Below are 20,312 nucleotides of genomic sequence, written 5' to 3'. Positions count from 1 at the left end.
CAGCTATACCAAGCCATTGGAAAAAAAGACGCAAGTGCTGATAATGTTCAAGCACTGATCGAGTTGGCGGACGAGTTCTATGCACTAGATGCTGTTTCCTCTGAGGCTTCTCTGCAAAAATTTTTGCGACTTGAACTGTCTTGGAGTAATTTGTTGGACTCCATCCATCGGTTCTATCCAAACACATCAAGGATTCTAGTGGAGTCGAATGCGACATCAACGCGACGTCATCTGTTACTTTTCAATCCAAGCGCTGTACAAGAGTATTTTGTTCATATCATTACTGTCGACACAGTAGAACCGTTATCATCGTCAAGCCTATCATCGTCAGTACATATTTTCGCAAAGAGCAAGCAGTCTAGAGCAGTTACCCATGTTTTGGATCGTTCAGAGGAGGTGTTTATAGGGAACTTAGCTGTGATCCTTGGGTACTGTCTCTGGAAATATACCAGATAGTTACATCCATTTACAACAAATTGATATCGTTGACCTTATTTCCTTTTTTGTAAAAACAATTGTCGCCAATACATTTCTGTACTACATATTATGTCTCCTTTAACATTTTCACACACAGTAATATAAATAAAATGGCACATACATGGTGATTTAATATTCCAATGCTATTATTTTCCGTATATGTTCTTCCTATTTCTCCGTTTTGAAGAAAAGAAAGGATAGACTAGTGTAATGATATGTGTAATAAACGGTGCATGTGAAATATGTATGATAGATGTTTATTTAAATTAGGGGCTCTATGCCCATGTGAAATATGCTTACGCTAGACTGATCGGGCAATTACCTTTTTTTGCCAATTTAATAGATCAACTACAGGTAATATGCATAAGAGTGCACCGTTGTTTTGTAGATCCGAAACAATGTTACAAAAAGCTATTAGGAGATTAATTTATTAGTACGGACTAATCCATATAATAAAATGCTTCTTATTGCTGTAGTAGTAGCACTGTATATCAAAAATCACTGCTGTCACGCTCCCGTGAATACCGTAGTAAAAAGTGCCCGATTTCTTGTCAGTATGTGTTTGTTTGACTCTATTGTTGTTATCTTAGAATAGAGTTCCTACAACTTTAATCCTAAAGCTGTTTTGACCTCGTACATATTTACTGAATGAGAAGTTGAGGAAATGAAGGTTACATATTTGCTTTATGTTACTCAAAATTGAGGTGTTGTGCAACAAATCTGATTTTTTCTCTCTTTCAATTGTTTTGTTCGAATTAGTTATTTTAAATACTCAGATGACATCTTCTTTTTCGCCCTTCTATGTCACTACTATCGAGTCGGACATATCAGTAACATTTTCAGGCATATATTATCGGAAGGTACATCCTAGAAAGCCCCGGGATATTGTAAGCCTAGGAAAGTCGGCGTAATATTACGGATTGTAGTCTCATTTTCCCAGTCAACTTGTAAGCAATATAAATAGGCTGAACAACGCCAGTCAGTTTCTTTGACGTTTTACTAGTACTCTCAGTAACCCCCACTTGAGCTCTCATGCTTTCGAAACATTATCTTCTCTCTTTACTAGCCATCTCTAGCTGGTTCTTGCCTAGTATACTTGCGGCCAGTACTACTGTTAAAGTCTCTCTTGGAGATTCGGTAAGACATATAACGCAGATGCTCCATACCTTCTATTATTTCACAGACCGTGAGGTGTCCGATGTAATTATGCTCAACATTAAGCCTCTTTAGATTCAAGATGCCATCAATTCACTCCCTGACGATGATTCATCCGCTATAATTGAAGTCGAAAGTGGAACGTATAATGAAAACATCACTATCAGCCGCCCCAACATCGTTTTCAAGCCCTCGGAATCAGGACAAGTTGTCTTAGAGCAGTCCGTTGAAAACTATGCTGTAGTTTACATTGAAAGTACCGGTGAAAATATTGCTTTCTACAACTTTGAAATTATCAACAGTATTGGAGAGGCAGCAGGCAATCAAAACGCCTTACGAACATATGGTGCGCGCTTGGCAATGTATAACTGCAAACTGGTTGGTTTTGGTGACACAGCATTTTTCGTTCGTGGCAGCGGCTACCTGTATAACACTTGGGTTGAAGGCAGTAAGTAAATGACCTTAAATTTACTCACCAAGACAGAGAGAGAGAAAATCACTTAAATGATACGGACATTGTATAACATACTTATACCATTCTCGTTTTTTTCGTTCTTCCCGTTCTCTTGTAATAAGCTGTCGACTATTTATACGGAGAGTATAATCTCTATGTTTACAAGTCTACTGTGGCATGTAGCGGAAAGGGTGCTGTCACTGCTGCCTCAACTCTGCTTGATAATACTGCTGGTGGATTTGTTTTCAACCAGGCAAACTTCACTCCTGTTGTCTCTTCAATTTACGACAAACGTCAAGAAGATGATCACTCGTATTCTTCGCCACTTTCTCCTGACGAGTACGAAGCTTCTACTATCCTTGGACGACCATGGCATAATGGACCTCGTGTAATAATCGTCCACAGCAATATCATGGGCCATATCAGGTACGTACTTTTTTATACACATTGAGCTGCTTATCAAATACCATAAATTTTTTTGAGGGTGGATTGCTAAGGCGCTTACTTACCTTTACGTTTTGCTTATTGATTGTCATCCTTTAACAATGTAGACCGGAAGGTTGGGATGCCTGGAACTTTTCCGATGAAGAACTCAAAAACAATGTTTTCTATGCAGAATATGGCAACACTGGTCCTGGAGCCGATACTTCTGGCCGCGTGTCATGGTCAAAGCAGATCTCTGAAGAGGAGGCTACAGCATACCTTAGCGCTAAAACTTATTTTGACAATTTGGACTTGGGAACCGACTGGATCGATCCCGAATATTTGGATTAATGTTAAAAACAATCAGACAATAAACAAAGTTAAACTCGGGTAATACGCTTCGCAACAATCTTGTATCGTATTCTGGCTGTAGTTTCGAAAAGGTGTGTTATGGTATTGGGTTTTCATCTACTACTTACCGGTGCTTCTATTCATAAAGAGAAATCCCGCTGGATTCAGTCCAGTGAAATTGAATACAGAGAAAGAGAGAAAGAGAACAACTTATCATATGCTTCTGTTGCGATAGCTGAGCATGTATACCGAGCAACAAGTCATACGTACAACTGTGCTATTCAGGGCAAGAGAATACGCTGACAGGAAGCCTATTTTTTCAATACTTCTAGTACTTGTGGAAGAGAAGGAAGCGCTTGCGATTGGTTGTGCACTCCAAAATTATAAAGACAAATCGGTTTAGCTAGAACCATGATATGGGAAAGAAATATGGCACACAAAAGAAAGTGTGACTTAAATGCATTAACATAGAACCGTAACACTTGACATTTTTGTTCAACATGACCTCGTCCTCCGTCCACCCGGATCTCTAATATCACGCCGGTATCACGCCAATTAAATGTTAGGATGTACGCAGCATACGCTTGGCATTCTCCTCATATAAAAGCATGTCAAGAAATCGACATACAAAAGGCGTACAAAAGGCGTACCGAAAAAATAACGAGAACATCAATCTTAAAAGCTCAAAACAAGTATAGTATTAGTAGAATGTAATAACAAAAGGGCCGACGACTCTATATCTTGCTACTCATATTTATTAGTTCAGATTTGCAAGTGACACGAATGGGCGTAGTGTTGTCGATGATAGTAATTGTGATGATGGTCACAAAAATAGCGCAATCATAGGTATCTCACATGCTGATAAATATCGGCATAAACACTCTTTGGTCTTTATCTTACTTCGTTTTCTTGTGTTTTTCAAAATGTCCCTACTACAGCATGATTCAGGCGCATTTAAGCTCATATCAAAAACACCAGGAAGTGTGGCTGCAATGACACTGGGTGCAGTTGCCGCTACTTGGCTACTACTATCGTCTTTGAAGCGCGATAGCAGTAAAGAAGGCTTAAAGGAGATACCGACGCCTAAAGGAGCGATACCTTACTTCGGTACAAATGAACTATCTTCAAGCATAGTGTTGTGATTAATGATCATACCATTTTGACAGCTAAACGAATTTGAATTAATACAGGACACCTATTTTCTCTCGGCGAAGTACCAGTTTTGCAATTCAACAAGTGGCATAAGGAGCTCGGTAACATTGGGTTTTGTGTAGTGTATATGGAAAAGACTTCTGGATTAAAAGTCTCGTTTATATCGTTTGTCAATATAAAAAAGGTACTATCATTAGGGTTCGGATGGGAGTCAAGGAGTGGGTCTCCATCAGCGATCCACATCTAGCACACCAGGTTCTCGGTGTTAACACCACGATCACTGCGGCACGACCTCATACAACTTTTCTTTGCGACTTTCATGCTCTTAAAGATAAAGGTATATCTGGCGCGAATCCGTCATCACAATGGAAAAAGACACGGTCAGCAAGTAAGCATCGCGATCCCGCTACTGTAGAATAGCACGTTTTACATAAAATGGCTACGAATATTTTCCACTAAAGGCACCCCATTCTGGTTCCGGTTCTATTGATTTTGTAGCTATCTCTATTTTGTCACCGAGAAACCGAGATCAGCTGGAGAAGCTACATGGACCTGAGGCCGAGCTACTGATAGAGCATCTCGTCAACGCTACTGTTAAGGATGGATCAGTGGCCGTCGCAGATCCGCTTCATTTCGCATCGCTGAACGTCGTGTTCACAACTTGTTTCGGACGTCGAGCTGAGTCAACCGAGGACCCTCTCTTTAAAGAAGTCAGTTTTCTTATGAACCAGACGGGAAAGCGGTCGTCCCCAGCCGAGGAAATTAGCACATTCTTGCCCATTATGACTATTCTAGATATCATATTCCGAAGAAAGCAGGATATGCGCAAGTTCATCTATGAGAAAAGGAATCCCGCGTTCAGACGATATATACAAGATGCAGTCGACAGTGGTGTTGAATGTTTTGCAAAAGCAATGCTGGAAACGAAAGGAATCGATGATTATGATAATGTCATTGTTACTATGGGTTAGTATCCATTACCGATACAACACATATATGTTAAAAAGTGTATGAGGAGACAGTTGGACAAATAGCCAGTATAGCTGACATCTTTATTGTTTTATTAGCTGACGCTATTATTGCAGGCACAGACACCACAGCGGTTTCGCTGGAATGGTCAATGAATATTCTTTGTCGTTATCCAGAGGTTCAAAAACGAATGCGCGATGAGATAGACCAATTCATTCACACCCATGGAAGACTCCCAACTTTTGAAGATCGAGACAGCGTACCGTATTCAGTGTCTGTACAAAAGGAATGCATGCGCTACCGACCAATAACCTTCTTCGGTCTGCCTCATGAAGCGAGTCAAGATAGTAAGTGATGTAAAGATTCAAGAAGCCAAAATGAGCTCTTTATTGACTTTTAAGTTTCTTAGTTGTAGCCAATGGTTATCTTATACCCAAGGGAGCAAGTATTGTGTGTGATATGTATAGCCTCCATCGGAACGAAGAGTTTTACCCTGATGCAGAAAAATTCAAGCCGGAGCGTTATCTTGGCGATCGCAAACCAATGTATACGTCGGCCAATATGCCTGCGAATGTACGCGATCACTTTAATTTTGGTTGGGGAAGGTACGATACTCAAAAGATCTTGATCGCTACGACGTTGTAAGCTCCACGTAGTTACTGATGTGTATCTATATTTATATTATAGGAGGGTGTGTCCCGGCGCGTATCTGGTAAGATCTCTCGTCCACTCATCATAAAATTTGGTTAAAAGGAGAAATAAAAGTGTTCTAATCACTTATAATGACTCTTTTGGTTATGTAGGCTGAACTACAAATATTTAATGTGTGGGTCAGATTGTACGCAAAATGCATTATTGAGCCGCCTGTAGATGGAGATGGGAAGCCCAAGTACCCAGACATCGAAAACGTCTTTAATGCAGGTATCACCATGAAGCCATATAAGTCTGCATTGCGTGTCATTAAACGTTCTGATGCGTTGATTTAATCATCCTCAGTAGCAACATGTATATCTTAAGAGCATTAAACATCCTATCTCAATTTATTACTTTCTCAGTAGAGAGAGAGAATCGACTTTCTTACTGCTTTTTCAGTTACATGTTTGAGAGCATTTACACTGTGGTAAATAGCCTTACTGCTATGCTGTATTTACAGTACTTATACTTGGTTTTCTGAGAACGGAGGGGGCAACAAGAAGAAAAATAGATATATTAAACTACAGAACAGTTTTCTCATCAGCTGAACGTAACTTACATAACAATCGATGGCCACAATTTATTTAGCACATGAAGTAAAAAACGAGACCACGAGCTCAGATATATAGATTATCAGCTAACACCTAGTTGTAAAGTAGAAACCAACTCGTTTGATAATCTTTGTAATTCTTACTGTTACATAGCAGCATAGTATATCAGACAACAGGTTGGATTAGCGAGATTGTAAAACATTTAAACAAACATACATACGATAGCTATTTAGTTTTACTGTTGCGACTGTAAAAACCCTTGTTGATGTACCATGATACTGACGTATTAGTGTTTTGTGTACCCTTACTTAGCCACGTTCAGAACCGAGCATACCGAAGCTTCGTGCAACTGTCATAACCCAACACAGCGGTAGCTATTAGTGTACAGTACAGCAGAAGAAAGCTGGGATTTACGGGAAGACAGTGTTGTTTACACATCAGCTAGTTAAAAGAATGGCATGACCGGTTTAGTGACCTGGGAGCGGCGCAGGGCTCACGATATCTGCTCCTTACAACTATTCATGATAGGGTTTAGTCCCCGCGGCTGCTGGCAAGCTGTTAATGATGTTTATTTTGATAACAACCACGTTACACCTAATACACCCTGTTTGATACAGAGCCTCCTCTTGTTGTTTTTCTCGTGATCTGGTATAAGTTGTGTGTATCCGGGGTGATACATAAACAAGATATGCCGAACGATAGGAGTATGTAATATCGACCATTCTTCGCTGACAGTACATTAAAAAATGCAGCGATAAAGAGACGAACATGTGGCAGGACTAAAGCAATATAACCCAGATACTTTTACCAGCGATGAGATTGAAACCATGGTGATTGTTGTGAGACTAAAATGAAGATATAGCCTGAAGGTGACACCGAGAGGCTTGATACGATCAACAATTTAGTAGAAATAATGAGCGTCGAAAAACTAGATTTCTGCATACTTTTTCTTTCTACGTTTCTAAAATGGCTCTGCATCGCGACTCAGACTTACTCAAAACCGTATCGAACTCCCCTGGAAGTGCAATTGCAATAACGCTTGGTGCTGTAGCTGGAGCATATCTACTGGTATCATCTTTTACGAGTGGCAACAATAAGAGCGGTTTGAGAAAAATACCATCTCCCAAAGGAGCCATACCATACTTGGGTACGCTATAATTGTCAGTCGAAGGTATATTACGAGATAAATTGGTCGACTTGATACTTAAAATCTTGCAGGTCATTTGCTTTCACTTGAAGAAGTGCCAGCTACTCAGTTTAACAAATGGCATAAGGAATTAGGTCAGAGCCCTTTTGCACATCGTTTCTTGAGGAACAAAAATTCGGTCATCGTCCAAAAGTTGATGTGTGTATTTGTCATATAGGTCCTATTATAATGGTTCGGATGGGGGTCAAGCAGTGGGTCTGCGTTAGTGAGCCTCATCTTGCACATCTCATTTTCGGTGTTAATGGCAAGTACACATCAGCTCGGCCCCATACAACATTTTTATGCGATTACTATGCTCTCGGAAGCAAAGGTATCGTCGCCGGCAATCCGTCAATCCAATGGAAAAAAACACGCGGTGCTAGTAAGTTCTCTATGCTTCTGTGCAACATAAATTCGTTGCTCTGCTATCAGTGTCAACTTACTGATCCACTATCTTTCTATTGATCAGCACTACAAGCGCTTTCACCAAAAAATCGACATAAACTCGAAAAATTGATACATCCCGAGGCCGAAGAAGCCGTGCAAAAGCTACTGGCGGTCACAGCTCGAGACGGCTCCGTCGATGTATCTGACCCCTTCCATTTTGCATCATTGAACGTGATTCTGTCTACCTGCTTTGGAAAAAGGGCCAAATCCACCGAGGATCCTCTGTTCCACGAAATCACATACCTTATGGCAGAAGGTGGCAAGCGCTCGTCACCGGCGGAGGAAATGAATACTTTCTTGCCCATTACAGCGGTCCTAGATGTGATATTCAGAAAAAGACAGAATATGGACAAGTTTATCAGGGAGAAAAGAAATCCAACGTTTAGACGGCTTATTCAAGAGTGTTTGGATAACGATGCCGATTGCCTTGCAAAGACGTTATTTGAAATGGAGGATGTGAATGAGTATGAAAATGTTTTGGTCGCGTTAGGTTAGTGCCATTAATGAGGATAGAAAGCTATGCACTTGTTTATAAGGGAGACGTCACCGAAACTAACGAAAAAGCATTGGGGGGTTTTCACTAGCTGACTCTATCCTTGCTGGAACAGAAACCACTGCTGTGATGCTCACGTGGTCAGCGATGATTCTTTGTCATCATCCAGAAGTACAAAAGAAAATTCGAGGCGAATTGGATCAGTTTGTTCGTACAAGCGGAAGACTTCCAACATACGATGATCGTAACAGCCTTCCATTCTCAATCTCTGTGCAGAAGGAATGCATGCGGTTCCGTCCTACAACATTTTTTGGTATACCTCACGAAGCAACTGAAGATTGTGAGCACGAAAAATGTTTTCATTATTTCTATTTTTTTTTGGCTCCATTGAGACTGATTCATATATATTAAACAGTCGAGGTTGATGGTTACCTTATACCTAAGGGAGCAAGCGTTGTATGTAGCATGCATGCTATTCACCGCGACGAAGCATTCTACCCTGACGGAGACAAGTTCATACCAGATCGGTTCCTCGGAGATATGAAGCCGATGCACACTTCAGCAAATGCGCCGCCTGCTGAAGGGCGAGATCAATTTAATTTTGGATGGGGAAGGTAAATAGACATGAAAATGACCGTTATCAAGACGTTGTGTAAAGTATCAAGTACTTACTATTCTGTTACAAATATTAGACGTGTTTGTCCAGGCGCTTTTCTGGTACGTGGGACAAAAGGCTTCTATGATAATGATAACGATATGCCGGTATATTAACGTGGCATATATTGATACACAATGTAGGCCGAATTGGTGATCTTTAACGAATGGGTAAAACTATTCTCGCAATGCGTAATCGAGCCTGCTCTAGATGAGAACGGTGTGCCTGTATACCCAGATTTGGACAAGCTTGTCAATGCAGGTATCGTCACTCCGCCCACGAAACCAATAATGCGCGTAGTCAAGCGTACAGATGCTTTAAATTAAATATACTAGAGCAGTTGCTTTGTTGTATATTTGTGACATAAAATATAAACAAATCGTTTGATCATTTCACTAAGCATTGATTTACCATTTATTAAACAAGATAGTGTTAAAGGAAGATAATACTAATAATGGGACGCAATTAGTCCGTTATATTTGAAATTATTCCACCCGCCGTTATATGCCCTTTTGAAAAAATTACTATCATAGGGCAGAGCATGTTACGCTGAGAAATCCGAGAGGTTTATATAACCAAATACAGCACGTAAATATGCAAACTTTGTTGCCGTGGAGTAGTGTTGACATTTGGCGACAGGTCTATAAACAAGGAAGTAAGCAGACAACACAACTGCCAACTACTACGAGGAAAGCGGGCCGCCATGCCACATCGTGAACATTCTACATGATTACATCTTTTGTACTTCCCTATACTAGCACTGTATGCCGCATTTACCGTACGGACGGATCATCTTAGTCGAACTGAGTTGTTCATCGCTTCACTCATTATTGAAATAAATAAACATGCAATAAGTGCTTACGGGTGTTGAATTCAGATATATAAGGCAGTGAACCCTCGGTGCAGCGAAAGCTATGTATCAGCTGAAATATTGATACCTAAACTTTATTAAGAATGACTACTATTGCAAACCATGACCATAGTATATGTCGACGACTCTATATACACAAATAGCGATTATTGTACATGTAAAGCCTATAATATTGACAGTTGATGACACCCATAAAAGAGTGCTTGATCTGTGATATAAGTAGTAACCTATACATGGATGCTTTTCCTACGATAGCGATCCATCACAACAGTTTTAGGGCCGGACAACAAACAGATCAGAGCCCCGCCGCTGTGGGTTGATGTTTATGCTTTATCATCGTTCTGAAAGGTTTAGGCACGGCTAAAGGTGATCGGATCGGATTCTAAACAGTGCGATGAGCTCATGTGAGAAATGAATGCAGATCTGCGCATATAAAAAGGATGGGAGCTCGAAAACCAGGTGCCGGGAATCATGATCTTTTACTTTTTACGCCTTTACAATGGGCAGGATCAAAGCTGCAAAATGCCATTCAGTTAGCACATCGGTCCAGAAATGGCCGCTGACAAGGGAAAGTGGACGGTAGCAATAACGTTTGGGGTCTCGCAACTCCATATTGTCTCGAGCGATGTTCAGTACGATCAGCACGACCGGATTTTCCTTTTTACCACTTCAACCAAAACAAGCTTTGTCGCTCATAAAATAATTGGAGATACGAGAAAACATATTAACGAAAACAAGAGAACTCATCACGCAACAGCAGCAGCATCTTTAGCCGTATTCCATGCCAGGTGCATCATTTACTGAAAACTCTGCCTACATCATTTTAGCGATATCCGCTTAAACTAGCATATCGTACTGCGATAAACTTTTTTTAGCGAGTATTCAATAGGTAACCCCGGGGTTTCCAGTCGTCGGATGCAACAGTAAACAAAAAAAAAGACACCCCACGCATATACTACGCATGATAGTGGGTTGAATCGGTTGTACGTTTTGGAGCTTCGGTTTGCCTGACAGCTCGGGCCAGCTATTAGGATAACCGTTTTTGTACATTGAAAATGGAGTCCGCTCCTTAAGTTTTAGCCGATGGTTGTTTCCTTTGTTTCCTACAGGTGAATGAAACCAATTTAGTTCGGCGGATAAAGAAACCCCACGGGGCAAAATAAGGAACAGTGCACTACATCCGACGGATTGTAATTCTACCGTACCGTTACGTGAAGAAAGTAGCAGCCTTTATACAACAGTAAACATTGAGATACTTTTTACATGGACATGTATAAGCATGTCAAATAAGCCCCACGATCACCGTACCACTTGGCCGTTGCTGACTTTGAATCCATCTATAACCTTGATCCACTTGTCCGGATGGACAATAACGATCCAGTGACTTTTCTCATACCACCGGGGATGGGGTCGACAGAGAGCTTGAACGTCATCTGCCGTAGAAAACAGTGAAACGAACGGCATATTCGGAGTAACAGTTTAGAAGGAACCCCACAACAACCAAAAACCAAACAATATTCCGTCTCACTCCGCACATACAGCTCAATGGAGTGTCTCCTGCTTAATGCCAGGTCCCGCCCAGAGCGCGTCTCGCCTAAACACATCCAGCTTCATGTCCGACCGTCGTATATAAACGGACACCGGATGTTCAGAATGGAATACTTTCATCTTTTTCTTTTTTTCTTTTCTTTACTTCTCCACATCCAAAGATGGCTTCTGTCAGTGCTGCTTTGAAATCCCGTGTTCGTCGCCCACAACTCCTCAACAAGGTCATGAAGGCCGAGGAAACCCTTCCCTACTTCCAGAATGGCCAGTAAGCTTCGTTCTGCCATTCCATCCTGGGATGCTTTGCAGAGAAAATATGCTCAATTTCTAATCATGGCGACTAATTAGATACCTCGGCTGGTCCGGTTTCACTGGTGTCGGTTACCCCAAGATGATCCCTACTGCTCTTGCTGACCACGTTGAATCCAACAACCTCCAGGGCAAGATGAAGTTCAACCTTTTCGTTGGTGCCTCCACCGGTGCAGAGACTGAGGACCGTTGGGCTGGTCTCGACATGATCGACCGTCGTTACCCCCATCAGGTCGGTAAGAACATCAAGAAGGGTATTAACGAAGGTCGCATCCGTTTCGCCGATAAGCACTTGTCAATGTTTCCTCAGGATCTTTTGTATGGTATGTAACACAAAAAAAGCAAGATAAAGAAAGGTTCGCAAATGTTGGTGACAATACTTACGCGGGTGATCTTTAGGTTACTACACCAAGGACAAGGCCAACAACAAGCTTGACGTTGTTATTGTCGAGGCTACCGCTATTACTGAAGATGGTGCCATTGTACCCGGTGCATCTGTTGGTGCCACTCCCGAACTTCTCCAAATGGCTGACAAGGTCATCATTGAAGTCAATACCCGCATTCCTTCGTTCGAAGGTCTTCACGACATTGTCATGGGAGACGCTCCCCCTAACCGCAAGCCCTACTTGATCATGAGCACCGAGGACAGAATCGGCTCGGTAAGTGACATACCGGGCAGCTGGGTCTTGCCTTTTTTTTTTAACTCGCTTTGGCTATTTGGAGAAAGGTGATGGTAACACGTTTGCTGACTTTGCAATTTTTTTTTGACAGACTGCCATCCCGATTGATCAGGATAAGATTTTGGCCATTGTTGAAAGTGATCGTCCGGATAACACCGGCCCCAACTCGCCTTCTGACGATACCTCTGAGGCTATCGCTGGTCACTTGATCGATTTCTTGAGCCACGAAGTCAAGCAAGGCCGTCTTCCCGAAAACCTGCTGCCTCTTCAGTCCGGTATCGGTAACATTGCCAATGCCGTTATTGGCGGTTTGGCCAAGTCGCCCTTCAAGGATGTCACTGTGTAGGCATAAATTTCCCTTCCCGTGATTTCCCGCGCAGTGTTTGGACAGCGTGGTGTGGTTTATTATTAGGAGTTTGAGCATGAAAATCACTGGGTGAGCATGAGAACCTAATCTGATAAATTGCCCATTCTTATTAGCTTCACTGAGGTGTTGCAGGACACTTTCCTCGAATTCTTCGACTCTGACAAGCTCAAGTTTGCCAGTGCTACATCGATCCGTTTCTCGCCAGAAGGTTTCGATCAGTTCTACAACAACTGGGAACAGTACAAGGATCGCTTGTTGTTGCGCTCGCAGCAGGTCTCCAACTCTCCCGAAGTTATCCGTCGCTTGGGCTCCATTGCCATGAACACCCCTGTCGAAGTTGATATCTATGCCCATGCCAACTCCACCATGGTCTGTGGCTCCGGTATGCTCAACGGTCTTGGTGGCTCTGCCGATTTCTTGCGTAACGCCAAGTTGAGTATCATGCACACCCCCTCCGCTCGTCCCTCCAAGAAGGACCCTACCGGTATCTCGTGCGTTGTTCCCTTCGTCACCCACGTTGACCAGACCGAACACGACTTGGATGTCATTGTCACTGAACAGGGTCTTGCTGACTTGCGTGGTCTCTGCCCCCGCGACCGTGCCCAGGTTGTCATTGACAAGTGTGCACACCCTGACTACAAGCCTATGCTCCAGGATTACTTTGACATGGCTACCAAGAAGTGCTTGGCTGCTGGCCGCGGTCATCAGCCCCACATGCTTGAAAAGGCATTCAAGATGCACACCAACTTGATGGAGAACGGTACCATGAAGCTCGATTCATGGTAAAGAAATTACACAACACCAACGAAAAGTAATCGCCTCAACAACATAGAAAAAAGCATATCTATTTTACAATTCTCCTCCCCCGGTTTCCATCTCATTGCAATCACCTTGTACATATATCATTCTGTAAACTCAACAATAAACCACCGTTTAATCGGTTATTGCTGGAACAAAATCTTCTTCCGGGATATAATATGCGCTATCCTATAAGCTATAAATGATGCTATCATCAGGTTTTCTTGCAACGCATGCTTTTACTGACTAAAAGTATCTACTAGATTGTCATCGAACTTTGCTATTTTTACTGAAAGGCAAATATCAAGGCGCACGCATCACACAACTCATCATTTAGATGGCGCTGCAGGTACTGTTTGTGATTGTGTAAAGTAACATATCGCGCGCGCTTTCTTATTTGGTTGATAAATAATTGCATTGAGCAGCACACGGACGTCGCACACAGTTGGAGCAATTTTCTCTATATACATTTCTATAAAACCAACTGAGCATGAGAGCAAAAGCGACCATACAATTCGCATCATGTATCAAGATCTCACGCAATGAAACTTCATATGTATCGCCAGTTTGCTACGGACGAAATGCTATCAAGACTTTCAGTACCGTAATTGCAACTGCTGCTGGGAAAAAACTTCTCAACATATGCATATTTCGCCTAGTCTTGTGTTCCTGGAAAAAGCACAAAACAGGCAGTCAGCAGCAAATATGCGTCCGCCTTCAATCCGAAAGATTGGATCGTAGCAAAGTATCAGCACTGATTGTCTTCATATGATTAACAAAAAATGAAAGCGTACATATGATACCTAATATGCATATTCCAATATCTTTTCAACCAGACATCGTTATTATAAAGCTTAGCGTACTATGTGCTTTGACAATGGACTTACAAAAAAGTGCAATAAATTGATAATTGTTATTCTTTTCTTGAAAAGATCTTTTCACGCAAACTAAACGCACAATGAAACAGAAACTCCTCATGTGTTTGTACTGATACGTGGCTTCGCCAGGTTTAATAGACCATGTAGAGATGCGGACATAGAGCTACTACCGGTATCATGAACAGCATCACTTGCCTAGGTTTATCGGCTAGTGGCGCTTCATTTCACTTTTTAGGTCAATAGCGAGCCCCACGGGTTTTCATTAGAATTATCATGCGCTTCTTTGAAAAGCTTCTCTAATGATACAAAGGATTATCGATAAAATCCATTAAAGGGAAAATCCTTTCATCATCCCAGTGTTATAAAACGGCTGGACCGAAGCGCAACAAGATCTCCAAAAAAAAGGCAGATATAACAATCGCATAAAAGAAACAATCCAAACCGTATCTAAAAGAAGCAACCTCCGATCTTTTACATACTATTGAAAGCAATGAGATTGTCTGCTATATCACCCCCATCGCATTGATCTTGACTTACCTTATGCTATCTTCCATGTTCTTGGTTACTGCTCGTGCGGTCACTACTACCCAAAGAGAACAAGCGACGGAATATCTCGAAGCTCTTGCATTTAAACTAAACGGTTCCCTTCCATCAGGTATGGAACAACGAGGTGGAATGGCGTTGAGCACCACCAGGTTTCCCAGTCCTGTCAAGGATGCTTTGGATGGACTGCTTGGAACGAGTGTTTGTGAAGCCAGTCATGCCGAGATCGATGACCCTATTTTCTACACCAAGTTGTCTACTGCTGCCTATTGTCGTACAGTCATTCTTTGGGCATATCTAAACGTAAGCATTGTGACAATAGCCTGAAGCTTATTAAGACATTCAGCATTCTTTCTTCGGATACCAATGCTATGGTTCTGAGCGATGGTCAGCAAAAGACCGTTTATGTCGTTTCAGAGGTGATGATTTGTTCTTCTATTGCTGTCACAACAAAAGCACGTCTTTCACATACATGATACAATAGTAGTTATGCACTGCTGCAAACTAACAGAAAATACGCTACTAGGTTAGTTGAACGATGGAGTGCATTATATCCTGCACGATCTTCACTATGCACTTCACAGGTCGAAATATTTTTTTAACTCTTACTGTATAGTCGTATCTGCATTCGACGACAAGCACAATGATGCTTAAAATCTGTTCTGAATAAATATTCTGCGCGTATGCATAAGATTGCTTTCTTGTTATTTTCAAGATTTGACCCATATTACTTATAGTAGTTTTACTAAGACTATGAGTAACTGCAAATTCATTGTTACCATACGCACACCAAAATTACTGCTGCATACGACAATGATAACAAAGTTATTATATGTCTTAATATTTCAAGACAAAAACGAACACAAACCAGAGGGAAATCATAGCTTGTAGGTATGATATATCAGTTGTGCAGCACCAAACATTTCGATGGCAAGGAAAAAGGAAAAGGAGTGGGTGATTCTGTTAAGAGCTTTTACCAGCCGTTCGGTACCACAGATGGAGGCGACATAGCTAAATAACGGAGGCGGTGCCGTTGTTGGAGCGGCACATACGCCCCAATACGTGCTCTTCTTGCAGAATGTAGTTGTCCTGGCCCAATAAAAGCTTTTAGTTTGAAGAGAGTAGTATACAGCAGCATCAGGTTGACCCCCGGTTCCAGAGAGACCATTTTGTGGATACCATAGCATCCTTCCCAGGCACCACACTCCTGCTGCTACTCCCCCTCTATAAATCTTCACGATCATTACACGTATAAGCTACTGCTGCTGATAATAAGTGTTACAATACTGTACTTTGTTAATCCATTCCAAGCGAAAGAAACATGCTTCCGATCATCGTGGCATAGGTAAATTCGGAAGCTTGCCGAGAATGGCTTCGTTCATTCTTATGTTTATTGACTGCTACTTTTCTCTTATTGCACTTAATACATCTCTTCTTTTTCATTCAGGTTAGTAACTTGTTGTATGTCTTCTTTTGCAAGGATAAGATAGTCGATTTGCGACAGGAAGGCTCGAGCTTGCCTTTGACGCTATTAAAATGTCTGTTCTGCTCAGCAACATTTTTTGAGAGCTCACAAATTTGTTCTAAACTATGGTGCTACTACATAATATTTCGTTTATTCAACGATGTTTGACAACATAAAAAAATTGGAAAACTTACTCATCAGAACTCATCAGATCTGAATTAGCGGCGCGTACGATTAATGTCTAAGATATCTGTAAATCTTCTTCGATAGCACGTCGTTTTGCTTCTCATTTTACTGTGGGGTTTGCTGGATTCTTTCATAAATTTGCTAATTATACTGGTTGAAGTACCAGGCATCTTAAAATTCGGGTCAAGTCTATGACGCGGTGACGGTCGTTTACGTTTTCGTTAAGTTGAAGAAATACGGTTTTCGATCCTGTCGTAGTGCAAGTTTACATACCCAAATGTTGATGTCTAAAAAATCCGTGACGAGAATTTTGTTGTCATCGCGTTCTTAACCGTAATACATGATTTATCAAGAATCTCACTACAAACAGACATATTGAATAGCTAAAAACTTTGGGAAAAAGATACGTCATTATAACCAAAACGAGATCGTCAAACATAGTTTTGCAAGGTTCATATAGTCCAATGGGGAGAGATACGGTATAATCGAACGTCTCTTGCCACGGCTCAAATTCTTCAAGTATCACTTTGTTGTTTTGCAACCTTTTGGAGAGAGTAAGCCAAAAATTTGCGAAGTGGAGGAGGCTCTGTGACAAAGGAAAAATAACATTAACACGTTTAGACGATAATCAGAGTTGTCAATCGTAACCATTATCACATGAAAATTCAAACTTTCATGCACTGACGCTCGGAAATCCATCGTTCAACTTAGAATCAAAGCACACGCAGATGTACTCATTGCACAGGTGATGCTGTCGATCTGCATGCATGAAATATCACATATAACATTCTGTGGTACTAATCTCTTTATTTCGATCGGTCAGTCCACAAAAAAGAAGAGGTGAAACGAGCCATCTATGAAGCAGTATAGGGTAATACTATATAGCCTCACAAAAAGAATCGAGCTCGCATTATCAATGTAAGAAGGGTCATGTCAAGTAAATATATGGCAGACTAATTGTCTGTGCTTTTTCATTATCCGGCAGGTAATAATATGCTGTCTGCCCTTTCAATGTGACCAAACAACAACGACGAAAGCAATTACAGTTAAGCTTTTTGGTGGCTGTCAGGCATCGGTATAGCGAATAGCTAACGAGGTGGCCTGTCCGTTCTTTATCGTCGTCTTGCTTGATCATATTTCTAAAAATCACTGCCTTTTTTGATCACTTATTAGGTGCTCACAACCACCTCAATTAAATTTTTATAGCAGAGTCCCGTTTTCCCAAATAGGGTGTGTACAAAATTCAACATCGGTTAAATCCGTTGCCATTTTGACGATACTAAGGTGACCTGTACGCGTATCTTCTCATTTCTCTTACCACTTATTTTCACAGCACTTACACTTTTACATCCAACTTTCAAATGAACAACAGAAACACGCATTACCCCAGAATGAACACATTCCGTTTAGCTCAGGACGCTTCTCGCCCGACGTCGCAGCCATTGACTCCCTCACCCTCTACCGAGATCTTCCCGGTCTCCAATGTTGCGCAAAGCAATGAACAGCCAAGCAGTGACAACATTGTCGATGTCTCCGCTAACGACCTCGCCGAAACCCGTTCTGGGAATATCTCTTGAAGCTGTGAGGCTACCACAGTCCTCCTCGATCTCATGCAAACGAGATACATGCTGCTTCTTGGACCGAATGATTCGCTTATCAGAGGTCGAATGTGGGAGAGAATTGTGGACAGCATGAAGGACACTATGCGTGAGGACTATCAGCACATGCCAAACCCGCCATTCAATGTTGAACGTTTCCTTCGGCTGCTCGATGGCGCTCGTGCCCAAAACAAGTGGAGCACGATGAAGACCAAGTACGTCAGCGAACGTAATCGTGTTGGAGATACCGGCATAGGAGGACCTCATCCCGAGGTCAATTGGCCCCACTATGACATAATGGGTGAATACTCAGGAATGACCCGTCCTTTTATCCTCGTTTTGTCTCCGAGTCGATGGATGAGGGTGTCATTGGAGGAATTTTCGGGTTGGTGGGTGACTCTGAAGATCACTACTCGGGTGATGAGCAGCAGGAGCCGCAAACAGTCCCATTGCCAGCATTGCCAGCGACTGCTCTTTCTCCTCAACCGGCACCAACACCCTCTCATTCTCGTCGCGCAATTCCTGGAATTGGCCCTGATCGTCGTAATGTCGTTGACTTAGAGCAGGTGCGTGCAGTATTGGACAGCAGCAACGACGACTTCCGCGACATCATCAACGATGCAAGGGGCGCGTTCGTGAGCAATTTTTGCTTCCAAGCTAGAAGAAGACAGGATGAAGAGAAAGCGAGACCAGGAAGAAGTTAAAGAAGAAAGACGGCGCTACTACTCGCGTCGCCGCATTGAGGCAGAGGCTGCCCACGATCGACGATATACGCGATAATAGCCATGATCAATCGAAATGAAGAGCAAATTGATGAGTAAAACAATAGGAACAACAATGATGCGTAAAAGAATAAACTTGTTATATTTTCCATCGGTTCCAATATTTGAGAGTGGTGTAAGCAGATTTATTTGATATCTCAGTAGATAAACTAGATATAGGTGCCAAAAACTTGAAACACCTATTTATTGAAAGTCATAATACACATTTCCATTTTTTTGATTATCTCTTCTTTACCTTCTGGATCCACGGCGTCTGGTACCACGTCTTGTGTCCGACCTTCTTGTATGTCCTCTCCTTTGTCCTCTTCCTCTCCCTTCTACTTGTCCGTAATCCGAATCAGCTATGGCAGGTACGACAGAATCGACAAGATTTTGCCGGATTTGACGACCTGCTTCCCGTAACTCATCCAAACGCCGCATCTGTCCCTGTTCTGTAAGCACTGGGAAGAGGCAGTACCATCTTGACCACTTTCGTTGACGAAATTTTCGTAGAATTCATCCAAGTTCTCAGAGTCTGACGTTTCTTCATCATCCTCTTCCAAGCAAATGTTGTGTAGAACACGGCATGCCACTATGGTTCTGCCTATTCTGACGTTGTCGAGCATGTACAAATGCTTTCAGAGGGTACGCCAACGGGTGACAAGAGCACCAAAGGCATGCTCTATTTTAATTCTTGTTGATACGCTCGGTTGGATGATTGCGAGGAAATGGGGTAATGACAGTTGGCATCGAGGGAAATGCCGAATCTGACAGACAATTCGTCAGCTAAGTAAGCGATTAAATTAGTTATTCATCACTGAATTACCTGATAATACATACGTACCATTCATACACATGCGTTGAGGCATGTTGACAACGTTCCTGTAGAGTGTGCTCGACGTAATAGAACGAGCATCGTTAACGTGTCTTAAGTTTGCAGCTACATGTAGTTAACAACATGCACTTAAAACAACCACAAATCATTTCGTACCGGATTCTCTTGCCTTTATATACATTTCATAATCGCAAACCGCGAGCAACGGGATAGAAGCGTTGTTATGCTGGCATTTCCTTCATCGTTCGGTTTTTGGATAACTACCAACTTGCCATCCATTGCTCCAATAACACGGGGCAGGCGTGGTTTGGATGCCGTTCCTGGACTTTAAAACCCCTGCGCATTATCTTCCGCACGCTCTGCATCATCCATCGGCCAGGTAACGTATCGGCTCTACAATTCAGACATAGCTTTTATGAAGCGGTTGGTGAAGCTATCAGCGGACCCTTCGGTGATACCCAACAACTCGC

General features: G+C 42.1%; 6 protein-coding genes across 6 annotated transcripts; all 6 read left to right on the top strand.

Annotated features, from left to right (window-relative positions):
- Positions 1-1,509: 1,509 nt before the first annotated feature.
- BDB00DRAFT_792005 (pectin lyase fold/virulence factor) lies at positions 1,510-2,860 on the top strand (the record flags this gene model as incomplete). Its single annotated transcript, XM_053121082.1, has 4 exons — positions 1,510-1,614; positions 1,708-2,080; positions 2,230-2,512; positions 2,638-2,860. The coding sequence occupies 4 exons, from the start codon at positions 1,510-1,512 to the stop codon at positions 2,858-2,860; spliced, it is 984 nt and encodes a 327-aa protein (XP_052974508.1).
- Positions 2,861-3,852: 992 nt separating this feature from the next.
- On the top strand, positions 3,853-5,967 carry BDB00DRAFT_884910 (cytochrome P450; the record flags this gene model as incomplete). The annotated part of the gene is made up of 8 exons (XM_053128366.1): positions 3,853-3,967; positions 4,051-4,113; positions 4,197-4,400; positions 4,511-4,978; positions 5,080-5,328; positions 5,391-5,586; positions 5,669-5,693; positions 5,785-5,967. The coding sequence occupies 8 exons, from the start codon at positions 3,853-3,855 to the stop codon at positions 5,965-5,967; spliced, it is 1,503 nt and encodes a 500-aa protein (XP_052974507.1).
- Positions 5,968-7,191: 1,224 nt separating this feature from the next.
- BDB00DRAFT_877628 (cytochrome P450) lies at positions 7,192-9,332 on the top strand (the record flags this gene model as incomplete). The annotated part of the gene is made up of 8 exons (XM_053127638.1): positions 7,192-7,372; positions 7,444-7,506; positions 7,590-7,793; positions 7,881-8,348; positions 8,443-8,691; positions 8,767-8,965; positions 9,044-9,068; positions 9,150-9,332. The coding sequence occupies 8 exons, from the start codon at positions 7,192-7,194 to the stop codon at positions 9,330-9,332; spliced, it is 1,572 nt and encodes a 523-aa protein (XP_052974506.1).
- Positions 9,333-11,491: 2,159 nt separating this feature from the next.
- BDB00DRAFT_849180 (acetyl-CoA hydrolase) lies at positions 11,492-13,748 on the top strand. Its single transcript, XM_053125350.1, has 5 exons — positions 11,492-11,690; positions 11,771-12,054; positions 12,131-12,390; positions 12,503-12,753; positions 12,892-13,748. Exons 1-5 carry the CDS (start codon positions 11,587-11,589, stop codon positions 13,562-13,564), a joined length of 1,572 nt encoding a protein of 523 aa, XP_052974505.1. The 5' UTR covers positions 11,492-11,586; the 3' UTR covers positions 13,565-13,748.
- A 1,258-nt stretch (positions 13,749-15,006) lies between these two features.
- On the top strand, positions 15,007-15,324 carry BDB00DRAFT_877626 (uncharacterized protein; the record flags this gene model as incomplete). The annotated part of the gene is made up of 1 exon (XM_053127637.1): positions 15,007-15,324. The coding sequence occupies one exon, from the start codon at positions 15,007-15,009 to the stop codon at positions 15,322-15,324; it is 318 nt and encodes a 105-aa protein (XP_052974504.1).
- Positions 15,325-17,863: 2,539 nt separating this feature from the next.
- On the top strand, positions 17,864-18,962 carry BDB00DRAFT_849178 (uncharacterized protein; the record flags this gene model as incomplete). The annotated part of the gene is made up of 1 exon (XM_053125349.1): positions 17,864-18,962. A coding segment is annotated over exon 1 (544 nt), but the record flags the coding sequence as incomplete, so codon positions are not given.
- Positions 18,963-20,312: the final 1,350 nt, after the last annotated feature.

This window comes from Zychaea mexicana (genome assembly GCF_025766255.1).
Source record: "Zychaea mexicana strain RSA 1403 chromosome Unknown BDB00scaffold_113, whole genome shotgun sequence".
Taxonomy (NCBI): domain Eukaryota; kingdom Fungi; phylum Mucoromycota; class Mucoromycetes; order Mucorales; family Lichtheimiaceae; genus Zychaea; species Zychaea mexicana.
The sequence above is the reverse complement of the archived record's forward strand: the minus strand, read 5'-3'. Positions and strand labels throughout refer to the sequence as shown.